A 22,691-nucleotide genomic window follows, 5' to 3' on the forward strand; every position below is an offset into this window, starting at 1 on the left:
GGATCTCCTTGCAGTCCAAGGGACTCTCAAGAGTCTTCTCCACTACCACAGTTCAAAAGCATCAATTCTTCAGCGCTCAGCCTTCTTCACAGTCCAACTCTCACATCCATACATGACCACAGGAAAAACCATAGCCTTGACTAGATGAACCTTTGTTGGCAAAGTAATGTCTTTGCTTTTGAATATGCTATCTAGGTTGGTCATAACTTTCCTTCCAAGGAGTAAGAGTCTTTTAATTTCATGGCTGCAGTCACCGTCTGCAGTGATTTTGGAGCCCCCAAAAATAAAGTCTGACACTGTTTCCACTGTTTCCCCATCTATTTGCCATGAAGTGATGGGACCGGATGCCATGATCTTCGTTTTCTGAATGTTGAGCTTTAAGCCAACTTTTTCACTCTCCACTTTCACTTTCATCAAGAAGCTTTTTAGTTCCTCTTCACTTTCTGCCATAAGGGTGGTGTCATCTGCATGTCTGAGGTTATTGATATTTCTCCTGGCAATCTTGATTCCACCTTGTGTTTCTTCCAGCCCAGTGTTTCTCATGATGTACTCTGCATATAAGTTAAATAAACAAAGAGGTATCTTAGACTAAGATAACCAAGAAAATGGATACATTCTGAAACCTCCACTGTGGCTGATTTCAAACTACCAGTGTGATGTCAGTGAACGTAGGGTAGGGAAGAGAGGAGCAAGATTGGCTCTTGAGAGATGGAATGAGCCTGCACCGGGCCAGTACACCCTGGTGGCGCTTTCAGCAGCTTTTCAGACACATTTATATGGGTTTATCTAGGATATTCAGAACACAGGAAAGGTTTCTGCTTTTCCCCCCATGTCCATTTGTTTGATACTTGTGTACTTGTCCACTTGTTTGATACTAGGCGCACTAGACAGGGATGAATTACTAATGAGGAAATGATATACAGGTTTGATGTGGACAAATTCCACAGCAAACTATTGATAGAGGTGAGATTAGTTTCCAGATTCCAATGGACCCAAGTTGGTTTGCTACTCTGTCAATTTCAGAAAGCCTGTGATTATATAGGATGAATCTGTATAAATTTATAAGGGGTTTAAAAGTAAACTGGTGGACTCCTTTTTGCATATTCTTTCTAGTTCCTAGTCTTCAATCTGGTGGACAAACCTAAACTTTAGCATGCCATCATCAATCACATTTTTTTAGGTTTCCATCCTTACTTTTGCATTTTTCTTAAATTAAAAACTTTTGAAAAGTATTATCACAATCTAATTTTAGAACATTTTAAATGACCTCCAGAAGAAGAAACTATATACTTTTATAGTTAATATTTGTTATCACTCCCTCTTCACACTGTCTGGGTCCATTTCTAGGCCCTGATTTACATTCTGTTTCTGTGCATTTGCTTCTTCTGTACATTGCTGATAAATGAAATCCTATGTGGTTTGGAATCACAAATGGTCATAATATGTGGTTTTAGTGTGTCTGGCTTCTTTCATTTAGCATAATGTTTTCACGTTTCCTCCATGTCATAGCATCTATCAGCACTTTATTCTTTTTTATTGCCAAATCACATTAGGTTGTAGGGATATGCCACATTTTGTTTATCTGTTTATGATATGACAGACATTTGGGTTGTCTCCACTTTTTGACTCTTATGAATAATCCTGCTATGAACATATGTGTACAAGTTTTGGTATGGATGTAAGTCTTTGTTTCTCTTGCGTATATACCTAGTAATGGATTTGCTGGTTATGTGGTTATGCTTTAACCTTTTAAGAAATTGCCAAACTCTTTTCCATCATGGTTGCACCATTGTACAGTTCCACAGCTAGTGTGTAAAGGCTCCAGTTTTTCCACATCCTCACCAACATTTGTTACTGTCCCTCTTTCTGATTATAGGCTTCCTAGCTCATGGTAAGTGGTCTCTCATTGTGGTTTTGGTTTATATTTACTATTGATTGCTGAAGCTGAGCTCCTTTTTATGTAATTATTGGTTGTCTATCTTCTTTGGAGGAGTAGCTATTCAAATTCTTTGCTGATTTAAAAATTGGATAATTTTTCTTTTTATTGGTAAGTTGTAAGTGTTCTGGGTAGGTCAAACATGTATTGTCATATGTATTTCTTGCAAATATTTTCTCCTGTTTTCTGGGATATCTTTTCACTTTCTTGATGGTATCATTTGATGCACAAAAGTTTTTAACTTTCATGAACCCCAATTTATTCATGTATGTTTGTTGCTTTTGTTTTTGGTATCTTATTTAGAATATTTAAGTATAACCCAAGGTCATGATGATTTATTCCTATATTTTCTCTTGAGAGTTTTGCACTTTTAGCTTCTACAAATAAGTTTATGATCCATTTTGTGTTCATCTTTGTTCATAGTGTAAAGTAAGGGTCCAACTTTTGTGTTGTCCCAGCCCTGTGTCTTAGAAGACTATTCTTTCTCCACTGAATTGTCTTGGCATGCTTGTTGGAAATCATTTGACCATAAATGTGATAGTTTATCTTTGGATTCTCAATTCTATTTCCCAATATATCTATCCTTGTGCCAATATTACCCTGTCTTGATTGCTTTGTAATAAGTTTTGTGGTTATTTTATCGTAAAAAGATGTTGGGTTTATGTCCAATACTTTTCCTGCATCTATTGAGATGATCATGTGGTTTTTAAATACTTTATTTTATTAATATGAGTGTTAAACCAACACTGAAACTCCCTTTTCCTTTTTTTTTAAGTTTATTTATTTATTTTTTAAATTTAAATTTATTTATTTTAATTGGAGGCTATGAAAAAGTTGGAAAAGCCTGGCTGCTATTTTCTGTTGCTTTTTGTGATTTTGGTTTTGAACTAGGCTCAGCCTAAAGGTGACTGTGTGTAATTATCTTGCTAAGCCTAGCCTGGGATTCAGTCCCAGGAGAAACTGGGATCTGACAGCTGTGTATCCTTTGGGGGGGTTATGGAATGAATGTTTGTGCCCCCTCCCTTATATGTTGAAATTCTAACCCCATGTATTGGGAAGGTGACCATGTCTTGAAGGTGGAGCTCTCATACTGGGTTTCAGTTCAGTTCAGTTGCTCAGTCGTGTCTGACTCTTTGCGACCCCATGAATCGCAGCACGCCAGGCCTCCCTGTCCATCACCAACTCCCTGAGTTCACTGAGACTCACGTCCATTGAGTCAGTGATGCCATCCAGCCATCTCATCCTCTGTCATCCCCTTCTCCTCCTGCCCCCAATCCCTCCCAGCATCAGGGTCTTTTCCATTGAGTCAACTCTTTGCATGAGGTGGCCAAAGTACTGGAATTTCAGCTTTAGCATCATTCCTTCCAAAGAAATCCCAGGGCTGATCTCCTTCAGAATGGACTGGTTGGATCTCTTTGCAGTCCAAGGGACTGTCAAGAGTCTTCTCCAACACCACAGCTCAAAAGCGTCAATTCTTCGATGCTCAGCTTTCTTCTCAGTCCAACTCTCATATCCATACATGACCACAGGAAAAACCATAGCCTTGACTAGATGGACCTTTGTTGGCAAAGTAATGTCTCTGCTTTTCAATATGCTATCTAGGTTGGTCATAACTTTCCTTCCAAGGAGTAAGCATCTTTTAATCTCATGGCTGCAGTCACCGTCTGCAGTGATTTTGGAGCCCCCAAAAATAAAGTCTGACACTGTTTCCACTGTTTCCCCATCTATTTGCCATGAAGTGATGGGACCAGATGCCATGATCTTCGTTTTCTGAATGTTGAGCTTTAAGCCAACTTTTTCACTCTCCTCTTTCACCTTCATCAAGAGGTTTTTGAGTTCCTCTTCACTTTCTGCCATAAGGGTGGTGTTATCTGCATATCTGAAGTTATTGATATTTCTCCTGGCAATCTTGATTCCACCTTGTGCTTCTTCCAGTCCAGCGTTTCTCATGATGTACTCTGCATATAAGTTAAATAAACAGGGTGACAATATACAGCCTTGACGTACTCCTTTTCCTATTTGGAACCAGTCTGTTGTTCCATGTCCAGTTCTAACTGTTGCTTCCTGACCTGCATACAAATTTCTCAAGAGGCAGGTCAGGTGGTCTGGTATTCCCATCTCTTTCAGAATTTTCCAGAGTTTATTGTGATTCACACAGTCAAAGGCTTTGGCATAGTCAATAAAGCAGAAATAGATGTTCTTCTGGAACTCTCTTGCTTTTTCGATGATCCAGCAGATGTTGGCAATTTGGTCTCTGGTTCCTCTGCCTTTTCTAAAATCAGCTTGAACATCTGGAAGTTCACGGTTCACGTATAGCTAGAAGAGATAAGAAAGCCTTCCTCAGCGATCAATGCAAAGAAATAGAGGAAAACAACAGAATGGGAAAGACTAGAGATCTCTTCAAGAAAATTAGAGATACCAAGAGAACATTTCATGCAAAGATGGGCTCTATAAAGGACAGAAATGGTAGGTACCTAACAGAAGCAGAAGATATTAAGAAGAGGTGGCAAGAATACACAAAAAAACTGTACAAAAAAGATCTTCATGACCCAGATAATCATGATGATGTGATCACTGACCTAGAGCCAGACATCCTGGAATGTGAAGTCAAGTGGGCCTTAGAAAGCATCACTATCAACAAAGCTAGTGGAGGTGATGGAATTCCAGTGGAGCTATTTCAAATCCTGAAAGATGATGCTGTGAAAGTGCTGCATGCAATATGCCAGCAAATGTGGAAAACTCAGCAGTGGCCACAGGACTGGAAAAGGTCAGTTTTCATTCCAATCCCAAAGAAAGGCAATGCCAAAGAATACTGGGTTTAGTGTCATTATAAAAGAAACTCCAGAGAGCTCTCCTGCCTCTTTTTTTCTTCATTTGAAGACATAAACAGAAGTCAGACATTTTTAAACCAGGAAGTGGGCCCTCATCAAACACTGAATCTTCCGAGCCTTGATCTTGAACTTCCCAGCTTTCAGAACTAGGCTTCCAGTCAATAGTATTTTTTGTTATAGCAGCCCAAAGGGTTTAAGACAGGGAGCAGTGAGATGGATAGCTGTCTTATCCAAGGAATCAGAAGTGGAACTAACAGGGGTAAATCCAGTGCGTGGTCAAGGTGTTAGAACTAGGAAATCATAAGTGGCCTGAGGTTCATGACTGGATGTGAGTGGGCTTCACAGGCAGTTGCACAGAGCTGCATTTGGGCAATGACCAGAGTGGAAAGGAGAGCAGAAAGGGAGTGGGGGACACTTGATGAAGTAAGAAGATAGGACCTGAGGCAATGTGGTTTTACAGCTTGCGTACCATCTCACCTGGGACTGATCATCCGTCTAGGCTTTCAACCATTGTGGTCTCAGCATCTCATCTAGAATAATACTGGCTTTCTTTCAACACCCTCTCCCAACCACTGGCCCTTCTGCATGGTTCTCAGCATGACTGTAGATAGGTTTAGTATGACATCCACTTTCTTGTATTAATTTAGTCCAAGGAAGCTCTTGGCCTGGGAATATTTCCTTTCTGAAGGTCTTATGCCAGGGATCTTGTGACCTAATGTGAATGTTTATGAATGAGTACAGCAGTCCAATGATTAACAGCACCATCTTTGGAATCAGAGAGACAAATTCTGTCATTTGCTATTTAAAAAAAAATTATTTATTTTAATTGGAGGCTAATTACTTTACAATATTGTGTTGATTTTTGCCATACATTCACATGAATCAGCCATGGGTGTTGTCATTTGCTATTTACTCAATCTTTCTAAGTCTCCGTTTCCTCATCTGCCAAATGGAAATACTGAATGCCTTCCCAGGTGGTGCTAGTGGTAAAGAATCTGCTTGCCAATGCAGGAGACTTGGAGAGACATGAGTTCGATCCCTGGGTTGGGAAGATCCCCTGGAGGAGGCCATGCAACCCACTCCAGTATTCTTGCTTGGAGAATCCCATGGACAGAGGACCCTGGTAGGCTACAGTCCATAGGATTGCACAGAGTCGAACATGACTGAAGCAACTTAGCACGCATGCACCTAAGTTTTACCTGAGGTATACATAGAGTTTGTAAATAGTGTCTGACCCTTGAGTGACCAACAGCAGATGTTGCTATAATCAATGATAATTTTGATGGCACAGATGTGCTGGCCCCTTCACTTTCTCCTGATAATTCTCTGACATAGGATCTGGTGTATTTTGGAGGGTATAGTAAGTGGCTTTTGAACCTGGAGATAAAAATGGAAAAAGAAGAAAAGAAGAGAAAAATTTATTGACAAGTGTGTGCAAAGTCTTGCATTTGCATTTGATTTAGTTTCTCCACTGAAAAAAATGCTAATAAATATGATTAAATGGCTGTGCTTAATCCTATAACTCAAGAGGGAAAAGAAATCATTAGCAAGTTGATTATTATTATTAATACTCAAGGTAATCAGGTTCATTTATAGAGGCTGATTAAAAGTGAATGCCAAATGAACATATTAGGTTTAAATTAATAAAACTTGGAGCCCCAAATATTTAAGACAGTAATCTCTGTTACCACAATAAGATTAAAGTGATTAAATTAGTGGCGATATTTGCACAGGAACATGTGTGTATTTTTTCTCTGTCTCTCTAAATAAAAATGGAGAGTGGGAATTTCCAAATCTGTTTCTTTAATAAAACCTTTTCATTTTTCTTGTTCAGTTAATAGTAGTTTCATTCAACAACTTTGTTCCTTGGCTGACAATCACAGTTCTAACCAGGCATGATAGAAATGCCTCACTGAAAACTTTTTTGAGTCAGCTTACCATCAGTCATTCTTTATTGACTTACACTTTTACGTAAGATTAAACACTCAGCACCAGCTTACACATTAGATGGCAGATTCTGGCAGGATACCGCGACTCTTGACAGGAGAATATTACCTAATTTTTGGTTATGCTGCCCTTCAGTCACTTGCTAAGACATCAAACCACTTAGTGCTGGCATATCTTGCTTTACGAAACATGTGTTTTCCAGAAAATGAAACGTTTGCAAGTTAAATTCTATTTTAAATGTAAGGTGGCTCTCCCCATGAATTATCTAGTGTATGCTCTATAAAGAGCTGTCAGGCATTCTCTTCTTCTTACGCCTTCAGTTGCTCCCTTTGTCTTACTTCTTTTCTGCCTGGGAGGGTGCTCACATGACTCCAGTATCCAAAAATCCCTCCCTTCAGCCCCTATCAAACACCAATCAACTCTCTGTTTCTATGAGTTCAATTTTTCTTCAATTCCATGTCCATATAGGTGAGATCATATAGTGTTTGTCTTTCTCTGTCTGACTTACTTCACTTAGCAAGATCCATTCATGTTTTTCCAATAGCAGGATTTCCTCCTTTCTATAGTTGAATAATATTTCATGTATATGAATATATATATTTTCCCATTTTCTTTTTCCATTCATCTGTTGATGGAAACTTAGGTTGTCTCCATGACTTGGCTATTGGAAATGAGGCTGCAGTGAGCATGGGGGTGCAGATATCTCTTCGAGATAGTGATTTCATCTCCTTTGGATATATAATCAGAAGTGGAATTGCCAGATCAAATGTAGTTCTGTTAATTCACTGAGGAACCTCCATGCTGTTTTCCATAATGACTGTATCAATTTACATTCCTGCCAACAGAGCACAAGGGTTCCCTTTTTTTTTTTTTTCCATATCCTGCAGGCATTAATCTCTTGTTTTTTTGATAGTAGCCATTTTAACAGGTGTGAAATGATATCTCATTGTGCTTTTGGTTTGTGTTTTCCTGGTGACTAGTGATGTTGAGCCCCTTTTCATGTACCTGTTGTATGTCTTCTTGGGGAAAATATCTACTCAGTTCCTCCACCCTTATTTTATTTGGATTACTTTTTTTTTTAATTTTTGCTATGAGTTATGTGAGTTCTTTGTAAATTTTGGATATTAACCCCATATCAAATATATGATTTGCAGATATTTTCTCCCATTCAGTAGGTTAGCTTTGCATCTGTTAATTATTCCTTTGCTATGCAGAAACTTTTAGTTTGATGTCACCCTACTTATTTATTTTTGTTTTTGTTGCTTGTGCTTCTGGTATTATATCTAAATATGGCCAAGGCCAGTATCAAGGAGTCTTTCCCCTGTGTTATCTTCTTGGAGTTTTATGGTTTCAAGTCTTACATTCATTTTTATTTATTTGGAATAATTTTTGTGGATGGTAAAGTAGGGGTCCAGGCCATTATCCTTCTCAGTGTTTCTTTGCTATATACCTTTACTCAAGCATCTAATACCCTCTTACTTTTTTCACTTCTAGGCAAGTCATGTAAACACTCTCAGCCTCATCTCAGATGTATAATGAGCATTATATTAATGATCTCCTGTGTAATTGTGAAGGTTAAATATATTAGTCCTACATAAAAATATGTATAACATGTCTAGCACAGTTCTAAACATATAGTATACACTCAATAATTGTTCCTTATTTTTTCCCATTTTTTCTCCTTTCATAAACTCACTTTCAAAACATGGCATTAAAAAGACTGTTTAATGAGTTACCATTTTTTGTGGCATTTGCATGTTATTCTAGATAGCATAATCATTCATTCCTTTATTCCATATCAATGGATATTTTTTGAGGGGAGGCACTGTATATAATCCAGAAACTATGTTAACAGTTAAAAATTAAGCAAAAAATTAAGTTTAAAATTGGGGGTCTGATATTGCTGAAATTTTACCTGAATTTGAACCTAAATACACAGACATGGTAAGATATTTGAGTTATCTTAGTAGTATGTTACAACTTACTTTATTGGGGTACCCTTCCTAGCTGAAAATATCACTGTCATTGAAATGCCTAACAACAGTCATCAGAGTTATAAACCTTATCATCTCTGAAGGCAAGGACGAAAAAGAGACAGAGTAAAGGCAGCACACCAAACACGTCTTCCCAAATGTTGCTGTTTTGTCTTGAGAAGTCTCTGTTTTAATAGCAAGCCTATATGACAGGCGTTACTCTTTGGGGATCCTAGACCTTGTGATAAAATGATGCCGAATATCCTGTAGCGAGAGGCACTGTGATGAGTCAGAGATTTCCTTGGGGCTTCGTTAGCTGTAACAGAGATAGGACCATGTGCAGAACTAGGGTAATTCTGGAGACAAGACATTGAAGGGCTGGGCTAATGCTATAGGGGAGGGTATGGACGGTTAGAGCAGGGACACAGTCCTTCTGTGTTTCTTAGCACTTTTTAATCCAAAGACCTAAAGTAGTCTCTCAACTTCACTTGCCCGTGAAGAGAGAACTGGCATAATTTATTCCTACTTGACAGGTGAGGAACTGAGAAGCATAGAGAGATTCAAGGCATCTCTTCCCTCGCTCCAGCTTTCCTGTTCCTCGGTATTCATAGTACCTTAGTATCATCTTCTGTAGCAATCACACACAAAAAAAGAAAAATAGTTCCCCAGTTTTACAGGAGTCCCCTCTTCGCCCTGGTGTAAGAGAGGACAGTGCACTGATCCCAGTTTACAGATGAAGAAACAGAAGCTTAGAAAGCTTGAATGACTTACCCGAGCTACCTGATTAGTCATGGCAAAGTGGGGGCAAATTTCAGCCTCCTGACTGTCCATTTCCTTGACCTCTCTGCCCTTCAAAACATAGGGAGGTGGGGTTCTAGAAAGCCCCTCAGTGTACACTGAAGCTGTACTCCCAGGACCACAGACAGAGCAGGTGAAGAAGAAAGGAGGCACTACGTATCCATCCAGTTCTGTGTCCTCTTTATCTATGGATTCTCCTTTTGGCAACTTAACCACTTTTCAGAGTTAGCACTTAGTGATGGTTGTAAAAACACAAACAATTTAGCACACAACACTCTGAACTGTAAACTCTGGTAAATAGGATCAGGGGAAGATTTAAGTAGAAGGGACAATGGCTATAAAGACTTAACAGGAATTCATTAAGCTCCAAAGATAAAGCAGATAAAAGATCCATAACCACATGCAGGAAGTGAAAGGAGAGTTCTAAATCATTAAGATGCAATGAGGTCCTGCCACAACTCATTAATCAAATCATCCTCACGGGCGCTGGGCTCAAGTGTCCAAAGGACCCCGGAGCAGGAAGGCTCCTGTGCCAGCCATTTTAGATGGGAGCAGGGACTTAATGGCAGGCATGGCTGTGCCAGAGATTTAATGCCATCTGCCCAATTCTACCGTTTCTCCTTTGATCATTTCTTTCTGTCTCCATATACTGTTATTGCTTCTTTCTCTCTCACCTTTGTTCCTTTCATTTCTCCTGCTTTCTCCCTTCCCTTCCTTTAAAAAAAGAATCCCATTTCCCTGTTTTTTTTTTCCCCACCTGCCTTTGCCTTTACCAGCTGTCCCCCACCCTCTTTCCCTTTCTAAAACTCTTCCATCCTTCTCAGACGCTCTCATGGACTTGCCTTCCTCCTCTTCCTCATCTCCTACTGCCCTGAATCCCCTCCCTGGAAGATTCAGTAGTTCCCTGTGTCTGCAGACTTGGGGTGGGGATGGATTCACAAGTCTCCATCTTTCTCGTTTGCTTTTCCTTCAGCACTTTTGTGTGGGAGGTCTGGGGTGATGAGGGGCAGAGTAGAACATAACCAGTGAATTGGGTCCTAAACGTTTGCTTTTATCATCAAATCAGATGTCCTCAGATTTCTCTGTAAAAACCAAACAAAAGTAGGCTCTCTGTTTTTTTTTTTTTTTTTTTTTTTAAGAAATATAAAGGGACACAACTGAAAACAATATTAACTGTTAGGAAATGCGAGGTGCGTATTTCTCACCTCACGCTAATTAGCACAGATTTTTTTCAGAAGAGAATTCTGGTGGGCTTTCCATCCTCCTATTCTCTGACCTCCCCTCAGAAGAGATATAACAGAGTCTCAAAAATTGAGCAGTATTTTACTGCAGTTTTTATACAGTTTTTTTGGCAGTAATTTCTTGTAAGTGGAAACACAGAACTAAAGAACTTTGGAGCAACACCGTCTCACTTCCAATTAATCAAAAAGGAGGGTGAGTAGGTGGTGTTAAGTGACAGGGGAAACTGCTCAGAGAACAAAGTGTGTATGTGTGTGTGTGTGTGTGTGTGTGTGACTGTGTCTGTTTCTGCAGCATCTTGAAAATCCATCCCAGTCTCATGAGTTCTCTAAAATTGCTGACGAGCTTGTGGGATGATGAATACCTGTGCTCCCTTCATAATAAGACTCTGGATGAACCCTTCACACGTTCAGCCACAGTAAAAAAGAAAAAAAAAAAAACAATTTTCTGTACTACAGGGGGCTACGATTTGAGCTCTGTAACAATTAGTGATTTCATCCAGGTGTACTTGACCCCCTGCTCATTTTTATATATTAAATGTTAAAAAGGAAAGGGAGAAGGGAGGGCTGGTTGATTGAAATTTCAAGAACTTTCCTGTAGATAAAATTTATTGAGAAAAGACAGGGTGCTAAGCAGGGTGAAAGAGAGAGAGAGAAAGAAAATAATTATAACAGAAAGGCCCCCCAAAGTCTTTCTGATTGTCAATAATGTTTATAAACTTTCAAGGCTGTTTGCTGTGTTGGTGCCATAGTTCATGGGTTCTCACCTCCTGCTCATGACGTGTGCCCTCTTCTTGCTTCTCCTCCCCACTTACTCTCCCCACCTGCTTCTTTTCCTCCTTCTTCCATCCTCTTCTTGCTGTCTTTACTTTTCCTCCAGAAAGAAGTTGTAAAATGCCTTCCAGAGAGGTGGACTGTGTAATGTTGGCTGTTTGTCATGGAAACATACAAACGCCAAGACCTTGAATCCTGCCAGAGTGATCTAGGATCAGATCCTGCCTGGGTCAGAGGCCAAGGCTGTCCTTGAGATTTCTGGATAAGGAAAGCCAGAAGATACAAGTTCATGGGAGGTATAGATCAGTGGCCACAGTTCTTCTGTTTCCCACTGTCCATAATCACATTTGCTCTTAACAATCTAGGTAAATGTGGTGAGTATAAGACGTTGGAAAGATACAGAATAATTGCAGTATTTTTAACAAATAATCTATTTATTGATTTCCGACTGTGCTGGGTCTTCATTGCTGTGCGGGCTTTTTCTGCAGTTGTGGTGAGCAGGGTTTCCTCTTTCCTGTGGTGCATAGGCTTCAGTAGGCTCAGTTCCCAGGCTCTAGAGCACAGATAGACTCAGCAGTTGGGCGCACAGGCTCAGCTGCTCCGCAGCATGTGGGATCCTCCCAGATCGGGGATTGAACCCGTGTGTCCTGCCTTAGCAGGCAGAGTTTTTACCATTGAGCCACCAGGGAAGTGTTTTTCTGATGATTCCTTATTTATAAAATGATATGGTTCATGTCTCTGAGGACAGTCTGAAGAATTTTCTGCCTATTCTCTCCTATCAGACCTGGTGCAAGGAATTACTATTTCAGTAGAATAAAAAAGATTAGTTAGTTTTTGAGATGCCGAAGCTGCCTTTGTTTCCTGCAAATCAATAACATCACATCTGTAAAGCACATCAAGTTGTTTGAGGTTATTTCATTTTGATTCACTGTTTTAACTTAGCTAACAGCGGTGTCATCCCTGTCTCGGGCCAGGGTTCCAGAGTGTTCAGTTTTCCTCTCTCTTCAATGAAAACACAAGTATGGGGACTTCCTCTCCAGTGTTCTGTGTAGTGATAAGGGTCTCACCTCTTTCGGAGGTTTTTGTACTTTTCTAGACAGGGGCAGAAGTAATGGGCGAAGTAGATGGTGACAAGTAAGCAAAATTCACTGAATTCTGACCTCTGTTAATGCAGGGAAGATCATCTTTCTTTCAGTTTTTCTCAGAGACACTCCTCTTTCCTTTTCTTGCTCTACACACTATCCCCAAGCCAATTTTCCTGCTGTTCATTCACAATTAGATCCCAATGACCCCGGAAGCCCAGAGCCCAAATCATTCAAAACTGATTCTCTTTCTGTGATGGTGAGAGAATTTGCTGTTCATGCTGTCTTAGAAGATGAAGGAAGTGTTTATATTCTACCCTTTAGAAAAATAGCAACAAAAAATGCAGTCAAGTTTGCAATGAAAACAGCTTACCAAGATTTTGACCATATAGTCTACTTTTTTTCTTTAAAGAGTTTTGTGTGTGATTTTTTTTAAATTGAATTTGTTGTGACATTGCTACCGTTTTATGTTTTGGTTTTTTGGCTGTGAGGCATTTGGGATCTTAGCTCCCCAACCAGGGATCAAAGCCACACCCCTGCGCTCGAAGTTGAAGTCTTAACCACTGGATGACCAGGGGAGTCCCAATCTAGTCTACTTAAAAATACTCTTTCCTCCAACTTGTTCAGTAATTGGTGATTGCATAAATGTGAATTAATTGGTGAATGCTCTTGTCAGTTGACAGATTTTATTCAGTAGGAACTTTTGAGACATATAGGATGATTTTGTTAGGCTCCCAGGAATGGAAGGGAGTCATCGATTCCTGTCTGTGGTATCTCCACAAGGGCTGATTCAAACTATCTTTAACATCCTCACCGCCTGGTTGAGAGACCCCTTCTTTCGCATACATGGCTCTCTACCAGTTATCCTCCTCCTCTCTCAGCTTTGTCAAACCCCAAATCTACATAGATTGTTTTCATTAAGCTTCTAAATATGTTCAAGTCTCCCCTGCTGCTGCTTAGTCGCTCAGTCATGTTCGACTCTGTGCGACCCCCTGGACTGTAGCCCACCAGGCTCCTCGTCCATGGGATTCTCCAGGCAAGAACACTGTAGTGGTTGCCATGCCCTCTTCCAGGGGATCTTCCCAACCCAGGGATCGAGCCCGGGTCTCCTGCATTGCAGGCAGATTCTTTACCACTGAGCCACCAGGGAAGCCCCAAGTCTTCCCTAACCTTAAAAAAAAGCAAAGAAAATAAATAGGCTTTCCTGGTAGGTCAGATGGTAAAGAATCCACCTGCAATGCGGGAGACCTGGGTTTAATCTCTGGATTGGGAAGATCCCCTGGAGGAGGGCATGGAAACCCACTTCAGTATTCTTGCCTGGAGAATCCCATGCACAGAGGAGCCTAGCAGGCTACAGTCCATGTGGTCGCAGAGTCAGACACGTCTGAGCAACTAAGCACAAGGAAATCAACCAGACATTGTCTTCCTTTATCAACCATTCAAAATCTTTCCTTCCCTCCATAGCCAAATGTTTCCTAATAGTATTTATTTATTGTGGTAAAATATACTTAACACAAAACTTACCATTTTAGCATTAAAATTTTTTAATTGGAAGATAATTGCTTAACAATGTCTTGTTAGTTTCTGCTGTACAACAGTGTGAATCAGTATACATATATCCACTCCCTCCTGAGCTTCCCTCCAACCCATTTTCGTCATTTTTAAGTGCACAGTTAGTGGGCTTTCCAGGTGGTGCTAGTGGTAAAGAATCTGCCTGCCAATGTAGGAGATGCAGGAGATGTGGGTTCGATCCCTTTGTTGGGAAGATCCCCGGGAGAAGGAAATGGCAACCCACCCCAGTATTCTTACCTGGAAAATCCCGTGGACAGAGGAGTCTGGCGGGCTACAGTCCTGAAGTTGCAAAAGAGTCGGACGTGCCTGAGCACACACGCACAGTGGGATTCAGTACATTTTCATTGTCATGAGACTGCTACCACCATCAATCTCTAGAACTTTTTGACTTCCCAAGCTGAAAGTCTGTACTCATTAACCAATGACTCACTATCCTCCCCCCTCCCCTAGTTCCTGGTAACCATTTTTCTACTTTTTGTCTCTAGGTCCCTGCTAAGTAGAATCATGTAATATTTTTCCTTTTATATCTAGCTATTTTACTTAGTATAATGTCTTCAAAGTTCATCAGTGTTGTAGCATGTGTCAGAATTTCATTCCTTTTTAAGGTTGAATAATATTCCATTGTATGTATATATCACATTTTGTTTACCTAATCATCTGTTGATGAATATTTGAGTTGTTTCCAGCTTTGGCTATTGTGAATAATGCTGCTCTGAGGGTTGGTGTATCTGTTATCTTCTCTGCTCTCAATTCTTTTGGTGTATATCTAGATGTGAAATTGTTGATATAGCCAAACTTTTTACCTTTTTTGCTTTTTAAAGTAGTTATTTATTTGGCTGCACCAGGTCTTGGTTGTGGGATGCAAGATCTTTAGTTGCAGTGTGCAAACTCTTAGTTGCGGGGTGTGGGATCTAGTTCCCTGAGCAGGGATCTAACCTGGGCTCCCTACATTGGTCGTACAGTCTTACCCACTGGACCAGCAGGGAAGCCCCTTGTTTGCTTTTTCAAGTAGTCATATATCTAGTTTTAAAAGTCAAACACTACAGCTTATAACAAGGACAGCAGTTACCTGTCCTGTAAAAGATCCCGTTTTCAAAAACAACCACTTTAAACTCTTCTGCTGTTTGTTCTGTTTGCCATATTCCTAAATTACATACTGATTTGCTGATTTTTCCACGTTAGACATTATACTGATTTCCCTCTACAGAAGACAAAGACTTCATGCTCATATACCATTGTAGAAGAGTGATTGAAAAAATGGCCACATCACATTCTCTCATCTTGTATGCACACCTCTTTGCAGTGTGCCTTTGTAGCTCTTCATATCAAGAGGAAGAGTCTGTCTCCTGACCCTCTGAATCTGGGCTGGCCATGGGACCTGCCTTGACCAATAGTTGTACCGGCAGTGATGCTGTGGGATTTCAGACCTAGGCCTGTAAGAAGTTTACACCTTTGTTCTCTTTGAGAACACTGCCCTGAGGCTCTTAGGTACATGAGCCTGATCTGACCTACCAGAGGGAGACAGGCTACAAGAAACACAGGCAGGTGTTTTGACCTACCATCAGAAGAGAGCCTGTACAGCCCCCAGACATGATACTCTTTTAGTTGAATCCCCAAATGTCTGCAGTCATGTGAGGGAGGAACTGCCAATGTGAGCCCAGTCCAAATTGCTAATCTACAAACTCATAAGCAAATAAAATTGCAGTTATTTTAACTCACTAAACATTGGGGTGGTTTGCTACACAGAAATAGCATGCGCGCGTGCTTAGTCGCTCAGTTGTGTCCAACCCTTTGTGACCCCATGGACTGTGGTTGGCCAGTCTCCTCTGTCTATGGGATTCTCCAGGCAAGAAAACTGGAGTGGTTGCCCTTTCCTTCTCCAGAGGATTTTCCCGACCCTGGGATCGAACCCACATCTCCTGCAGCCCCTGCATTGGCAGGTGAATTTCTTTATCATTGAGTCACTTGGGAAGCCCACACAGAAATAGATATCTGATATAATCATCCATCAGTCATACATATTTCATTTCCCTGTATCTTTCTAGTATAACTTTACCATAATTTGGTACTATCCACATTCATTGTTTTCACAATTAATCGTTATGTTACAGTGTTCACTTTTTGAGCCAAGAAGTATGTTATGAATGCCTGTCCCTTCTCATTCAACTTTTGGTTTGCCTATGGTTCTTTCCCTCTCTTAACATTTTTTAAACTCTGGTTTCATTCATCTTTTGCTAAGTTTTCCTATATCCTCCAGTGGTTTTATAAAGTGACTCTCAATCCAATTTTCCACACCATAAACCTGTCAGAAGATCTGTCAGTTTTATTTTCTTCTGGAAACCTCTGTGTCAGCGGCTTTTCCCCTTCTGCTTCAGTCTGGACCAGTTGCCCTCTAATATGGTCGCTCAGCTGCTGTCATGGGACTTTCCCATCATACTAGAGATTCTCTTTACCTCTCTCACTCTTAGACTTCAGTTATATGGCTCCCACTTCTTCCTCTTCCTTGTTTTGTTGTAACTTTTTTTTTTTTTCAGGAACTTATCCTCTAGAAGTTTTTTGAGAAAGCATGCTTAGGAGGTATTTTTTTAAGACCTTGCATGTAAAGAAACGTCTATCTTTATTTTTGATTCAGAGTTTGGTTGAGTAAAGAACTATAAGTTCAGCATTATTTTTAATGACTATTTTGAAGACATACCTCACTATCTTCTAATTTACAATATTGCTATTGGGAGGTCTGATGCCATTCTTATTCCCAAGTCTTCATGTCATTTGTTCTTTCTTCTTAGAATCTTTTGTTTATCCTTTGGATTCTGAAGCCTCTCAATTATGTCCTTGATGCGAATCTTTTTCATCATTATTTTGAGCCTTTGTGCTTTTCAGTCTGGAAACTCATTTCCTTCTAGAATGCATATCATATAGTCTTGTATTTTTTTCTCGGACTATTTCCTCCTCTGTATTTTCTCTGTTTACTCTATTTGGAACTCCTTGCTTGGGATATTGGTCCTCTTAGATCTTGTAGTTTTCATTTATTTACCTTTTTGATTTACTTTCTATGAGTTTTGCTCTGGATTGAATGTTTATGTCTATCCCAAATACATATGTTGAAATCCTACCCCCCAATATGATGGGGGGGTGGGATTTGGGGAGATAATTGAGGTTAAATTAGGTCAGAGAGTGGCCCTCATGCTGGGATTAAAGCCTTTTTAAACAGAGGAGACATGAGAGGTCTCTCTCTCTGTTTACATGGGTGCACCAGGGAAACGCCATGTTAGGACCTAATAAGAAGACAGCCATCTATAAACCAGTAAGTGGACCCTCATCAGACATTGAATCTGATGGAACCTAGATCTTGAAAATCCAGAACTGTGAGAAAGAAATATTTGCTGTTTAAACCACTTAGTCTATTATAGCAACCCGAACTAAGACAAGATATTCTTAAGTTTCTTTTCCAGCCTTTTTTCTTGATTTGAACTCTAGCTGCCTGCTTGATATCAACATGTTTTTATGGGGCTTCCCTGATGGCTCAGATGGTAGAGAATCTGCCTGCACTGTGGGAGACCTGAGTTTGATCCCTGGGTTGGGAAGATCCCCTGGAGAAGGGAATGGCTACTCACTCCAACACTCTTGCCTGGAGAACTCCATGGACAGAGGAGCCTAGTGGGCTACAGTCTATGGGGTCACAAAGAATCAGACATGGCTATTTTTTATATCTGCTCTCAAATTGAGCCAGTTCAGGACTGAATTCATCTTCAGCAAAACTGCATGTTTTCCATCTGTCCTCTGTCTTGGGGAATGGTGCTACCAAATTAAAGGAAATGCAATTCTCATTGACACTCTTCTTCCTCATCCCCCAATCCAAGCCCTATTTATTCTACTTCCTTCAGTTCAGTTCAGTTCAGTCACTCAGTCGTGTCCTACTCTTTGCGACCTCATGAATCGCAGCACGCCAGGCCTCCCTGTCCGTCACCAACTCCCAGAGTTCACTCAGACTCACGTCCATCAAGTCTACTTCCTTAATGAATATTAAATGTATCCAGTACTCTTTATCCCCATTACTTCTGCCTTAGCTTTGGCTGTTGCCATATATTTCCTGCACTAGAGCAATGCCCTTTCCACTTATATCTCTGATTTCTGCTGCTGCTGCTAAGTCACTTCAGTCGTGTCTGACTCTGTGCGACCCCATAGACGGCAGCCCATCAGGCTCCCCTGTCCCTGGGATTCTCCAGGCAAGAACACTGGAGTGGGTTGCCATTTCCTTCCCCAATGCGTGAAAGTGAAAAGTGAAAGTGAAGTCGCTCAGTCGTGTCCAATCCTCAGTGACCCCATGGACTGCAGCCTTCCAGGCTCCTCCGTCCATGGGATTTTCCAGGCAAGAGTACTGGAGTGGGGTGTCATTGCCTTCTCTGTGAGCTCCGATTTCTGCGTGATTGTAATCTAAGATTTTCCAATCTGCAACCAAACCTTGAGATTAAACTCAAATGTTTCTGCCCCACCCTCCAGTCCCCAGGTTTTCATCCTGTGTTTTTCTTATCTCTACAACTTTTCACCCTGGGTATTGTAGTTGCCTATCCCCTTGCTTGGCTTCCACTCTACACCTTGAATGACATAAGGGCAGGGTGGTTCTTATGGACTTCCCTGGGGGTTCAGTGGTAAAAAATTCACCTGCCAATGCAGGAGACGTGAGTTTGATCCCTGGTCCAGGAAGATCCTCTGGAGAAGGAAATGGCAACCCACTCCAATATTCTTGCCTCAGAAATCACCAGCCCAAGGATGCTTGTGGGCTACAGTCCCTGGGGTCACAAAAGAGTTGGGCATAACTTAGTGACTAAATAACAATGATAGTAAGTAAGTGTAAGTGTTAGTCACTCAGTTGTGCCCGACTCTTTGCGACCCCATGGACTGCAGCCCACCAGGCTGCTCTGTCCATGAGATTTTTCCAGGCAAGGATACTGGAGTGGGTTGCCATTTCCTTCTCCAGGGGATCTTCCCAACCCAGGGATTGAACCCAGGTCTCCTGCACTGCAGGCAGATTCTTTACTGACTGAGCTATAACAGAAGCCCAAACAACAACAATAGCTTTTATTTATTTATATTTTTATGAGCAACAGGTTCATAATAAATATTTATTACAAATATCTCTTCTTCCTTAGGTAGAATATTTGAGGTAGAATATCCAATGAGTCATCTTTGGATAACTCTATTAAAATATTTTCCCTCCTACTGAGCTAGAATTTATCACCCTAGAATTTGTCCTTATTCATTGTAATTATATAATCATAAGTCCCAGATTTTCTAGAACACGATATCTGATTTCAAATATTTACTGCCTTTATAAAGCATCGCAAGGTCCTAGAAATTTTCCACTTTGCATATTCAAACTCATGCCCTAATTGTTTCTCACAGATATCCTTTGTCATGGAATGTGTTCTGATTTTTGCTTTGGAAAGTTTGGGAACTACGCAGTCTAATGACTCTTCTTGGTGCAAGAATTTTGTCCCTATTTTCTCTAGACTAGTACTTTTCAGGCTGAGTCTCATGGATGTTTTTTATGCTCATCCTTGGATCTCTATGCCTCTATTTAAAGTGTGTGGTGCCACTGGCACATCTACCTGTGTTCAGTTCAGTTCAGTCGCTCAGTCGTGTCCCACTCTTTGCGACCCCGTGAATTGCAGCATGCCAGGCCTCCCTGTCCCATCACCAACTCTGGGAGTTCACCCAAACCCATGTCCATCGAATCGGTGATGCCATCCAGCCATCTCATCTTCTGTCGTCCCCTTCTCCTGCCCTCAATCTTTCCCAGCATCAGGGTCTTTTCAAATGAGTCAGCTCTTCACATGAGGTGGCCAAAGTATTGGAGTTTCAGCTTCAACATCAGTCTTTCCAATGAACACCCAGGACTCATCTCCTTTAGGATGGACTGGTTGGATCTCCTTGCAGTCCAAGGGACTCTCGGGAGTCTTCTCCAACACCACAGTTCAAAAGCATCAATTCTTCGGCACTCAGCTTTCTTCAAAGTCCAACTCTCACATCCATACATGACCACTGGAAAAACCATAGCCTTGACTAGACGGACCTTTGTTGACAAAGTAATGTCTCTGTTTTTAATGTGTAGACTGGGTCAGACACTCCCCTCCCTGTCTCTGGACACTGACTTGCTATTGGCACAGCCCAGTTTGCTTTTGCTCTCTCTGGGGGTAGTCACATTGTATGTGTGACTCCTAGTTTTTGCCTTTAGTTATTAAGCTCTATCTTCTACATGTTATACTTAAAAGTTACATTTATTTCTGTAGAAAAAATATATGGTTATGTTGGGGTCACCATACAATTTTGTGTTTTGCTCTGGATTCCAGTCCTGGCACCCCTATATTCTCTGGTCATCTCAGACTTGTGGCATCAGAACGATGCTGGTTTGAGTTGTTGGCCTGTAAAGTATGACTGGAACTTTGAAGGATATTTGTTTAGTTAGAATTGTCCTTGTAGGTGGTTTTTCCTGTGATGACATTTGCCTTGTGAATACATGTTTATGTGTTGAAATTTCACCCAGTATTGTTTTTCACAGCAGGAACTTGGAGTCAAAAAAGCGTCTTCTGAGCTAACACATAATTAAGGAATATAGTTTCTCTAAGAAGTAATTTTCTTTCATGGTAGAATGACAGGATATAATCTTATTCAAATATGTATTCAAATATTTGCTTATTCTTTTTGTGCCACACGCACACTTGCAGATCTATCTTAGTAATAAGACAACTAGTTAGACATCCTTTTTCTCTATTTCTAATCTGAATATTAAAAAAAATAGATTTTTATGTCCTCAAGGGCAGAGATAATATTTTATACTTCTCTAACAGTCTATACCCATAAAAACTTTCCCCAATAATCAAACAGTTTCCTCTTTCCAATGTCCACGCCCTCCCTTGTCCTAGCCATCTTTCTAGAATGTCTCCCCTCAACATACTCTCATGGGCTAAGATTTCTGTCATTTTTCATAGCTTAACTTAAATTTCATATCCTTTCAGAAACCTTTTTCTGGATTCAATTGAGCACCAGTTTCTCTGTACCTTGAATATAGGATTTATATATGTTAGTATTTTTTTCTTTTAACTGGATTGGAAACTCCCTGAAGGTGGGGACCATATCTTCTCTTCCTGTGGGTTTCCCTGTTCATCTCTGTGGGCTTCCCTGGTAGCTCAGCTGGTAAAGAATCAGCTTGCAATGCAGGAGACCCCAGTTCAATTCCTGGGTCGGGAAGATCTGCTGGAGAAGGGATAGGCTACCCACTCCAGTATTCTTGGGCTTTCCTGGTGGCTCAGCTGATAAAGAATCAGCCTGCAATGCAGGAGACCCTGGTTCAATCTCTGGGTTGGGAAGATCCCCTGGAGAAGGGAAAGGCTACCAACTCCAGGATTCTGGCCTAGAGAATTTCATGGACTGTATAGTCCATGGGGCTGCAAAGAGTTGAACACGACTGAGCAACTTCCACTTTTCACTTACAGGGACACCATATACATCTAGTTGAATTGAAATTTTGCAAAATCTAAGGAAGGGAATGATTTCTAGAAAAGCTGGGATCATTATTTTTCTTTAAAAATACACCGGTGAGAAAGAATAGGCTTTTTGAAATTGCTGTAGCAATGCTTTTCAGTGCTGCTGCTGTTCCTCACAAAAGCATTGTAAGTCTAATTTGAGTATTTGTCATGACAGGAATTTTCATATCCTTCTAGGGCATCATCAGACAGGAGAATGACCATGGAGGAGAGGCTGTGGTGGACAGCCCCACACGGGGCAAGGAGGGAACCTGCAGTTTCCAGGACCTGGTAGAGCACAGTGGGCATCTCTCTTTAGTGTCAACTCAAGCACACATGATTTCATTTTTTTATGTTTTATTACTGTTTTTTTTTTTTTTTCTTTTTGCCAGGAAAAAATGGGAGAAGCCTTGACTATTTTAGGAGAGCTTTATCAGTTTTTAGTTGAGATCAACTATTTGTTTTCAAGGTAATAGCACATATTTCTACCACTCTCATCCTTCCCAGCTAATCTGGGAGGTCAGTGCTAAAGGATTAGGTTTGCCTCTCTTGGAAGAAAAAAAGAAAAGGCCCTCAGTACAGTCAGCTGAAGCAGGTCATTTCCCCTCCCAAAACACTGCTTAAGCAATGGGACCATTCAGTTTTTTTCAGTGGATGTTTGACATTTATCAAATTCCTAAACTGTGCTATGCAACTGAACTTCCTGTCTGCTATCAGTGACTTGTGCATTTTTAACACTTGCCAGATACATTTTGGTAATTATGTAGTGAAGAATTAAATGTCCCCAAAGAGAAGTCTCGTGTTTGTCTCTGCTCGTAACTCTTGAAATCTCCAAAATGACAAGAGAGTCTCTGCTCTTCATGGGGGCCCCTTAGAGCACACCAGATCATGGTTTACATTAATGCAGGGACTTAGGTGGGTCCTCAAGCAGTTTGTGCTAACAGGATAACTCAGGGTGGCTTTTGGCCACACCAAAAGACCAAGCATGTAATTGGATGGTTGGGGTGGTGAATTTCT

At 40.7% G+C, this 22,691-nt stretch overlaps 1 protein-coding gene across 1 annotated transcript in view; it reads left to right on the forward strand.

The window, feature by feature from the left end:
• Positions 1-22,416, forward strand: part of GTF2A1L (general transcription factor IIA subunit 1 like) — a 168,394-nt gene extending 145,978 nt beyond the window's left edge. The window contains exons 9-10 of the mRNA XM_055540050.1: positions 21,873-21,975; positions 22,067-22,416. Of these exons, the coding sequence (XP_055396025.1) occupies positions 21,873-21,975; positions 22,067-22,122 (159 nt within the window). The 3' untranslated portion in view covers positions 22,123-22,416. The remainder of the gene's footprint in view (positions 1-21,872; positions 21,976-22,066) is intronic.
• Positions 22,417-22,691: the final 275 nt, after the last annotated feature.

Source organism: Bubalus kerabau, chromosome 11 (genome assembly GCF_029407905.1).
Source record: "Bubalus kerabau isolate K-KA32 ecotype Philippines breed swamp buffalo chromosome 11, PCC_UOA_SB_1v2, whole genome shotgun sequence".
NCBI lineage: Eukaryota > Metazoa > Chordata > Mammalia > Artiodactyla > Bovidae > Bubalus > Bubalus kerabau.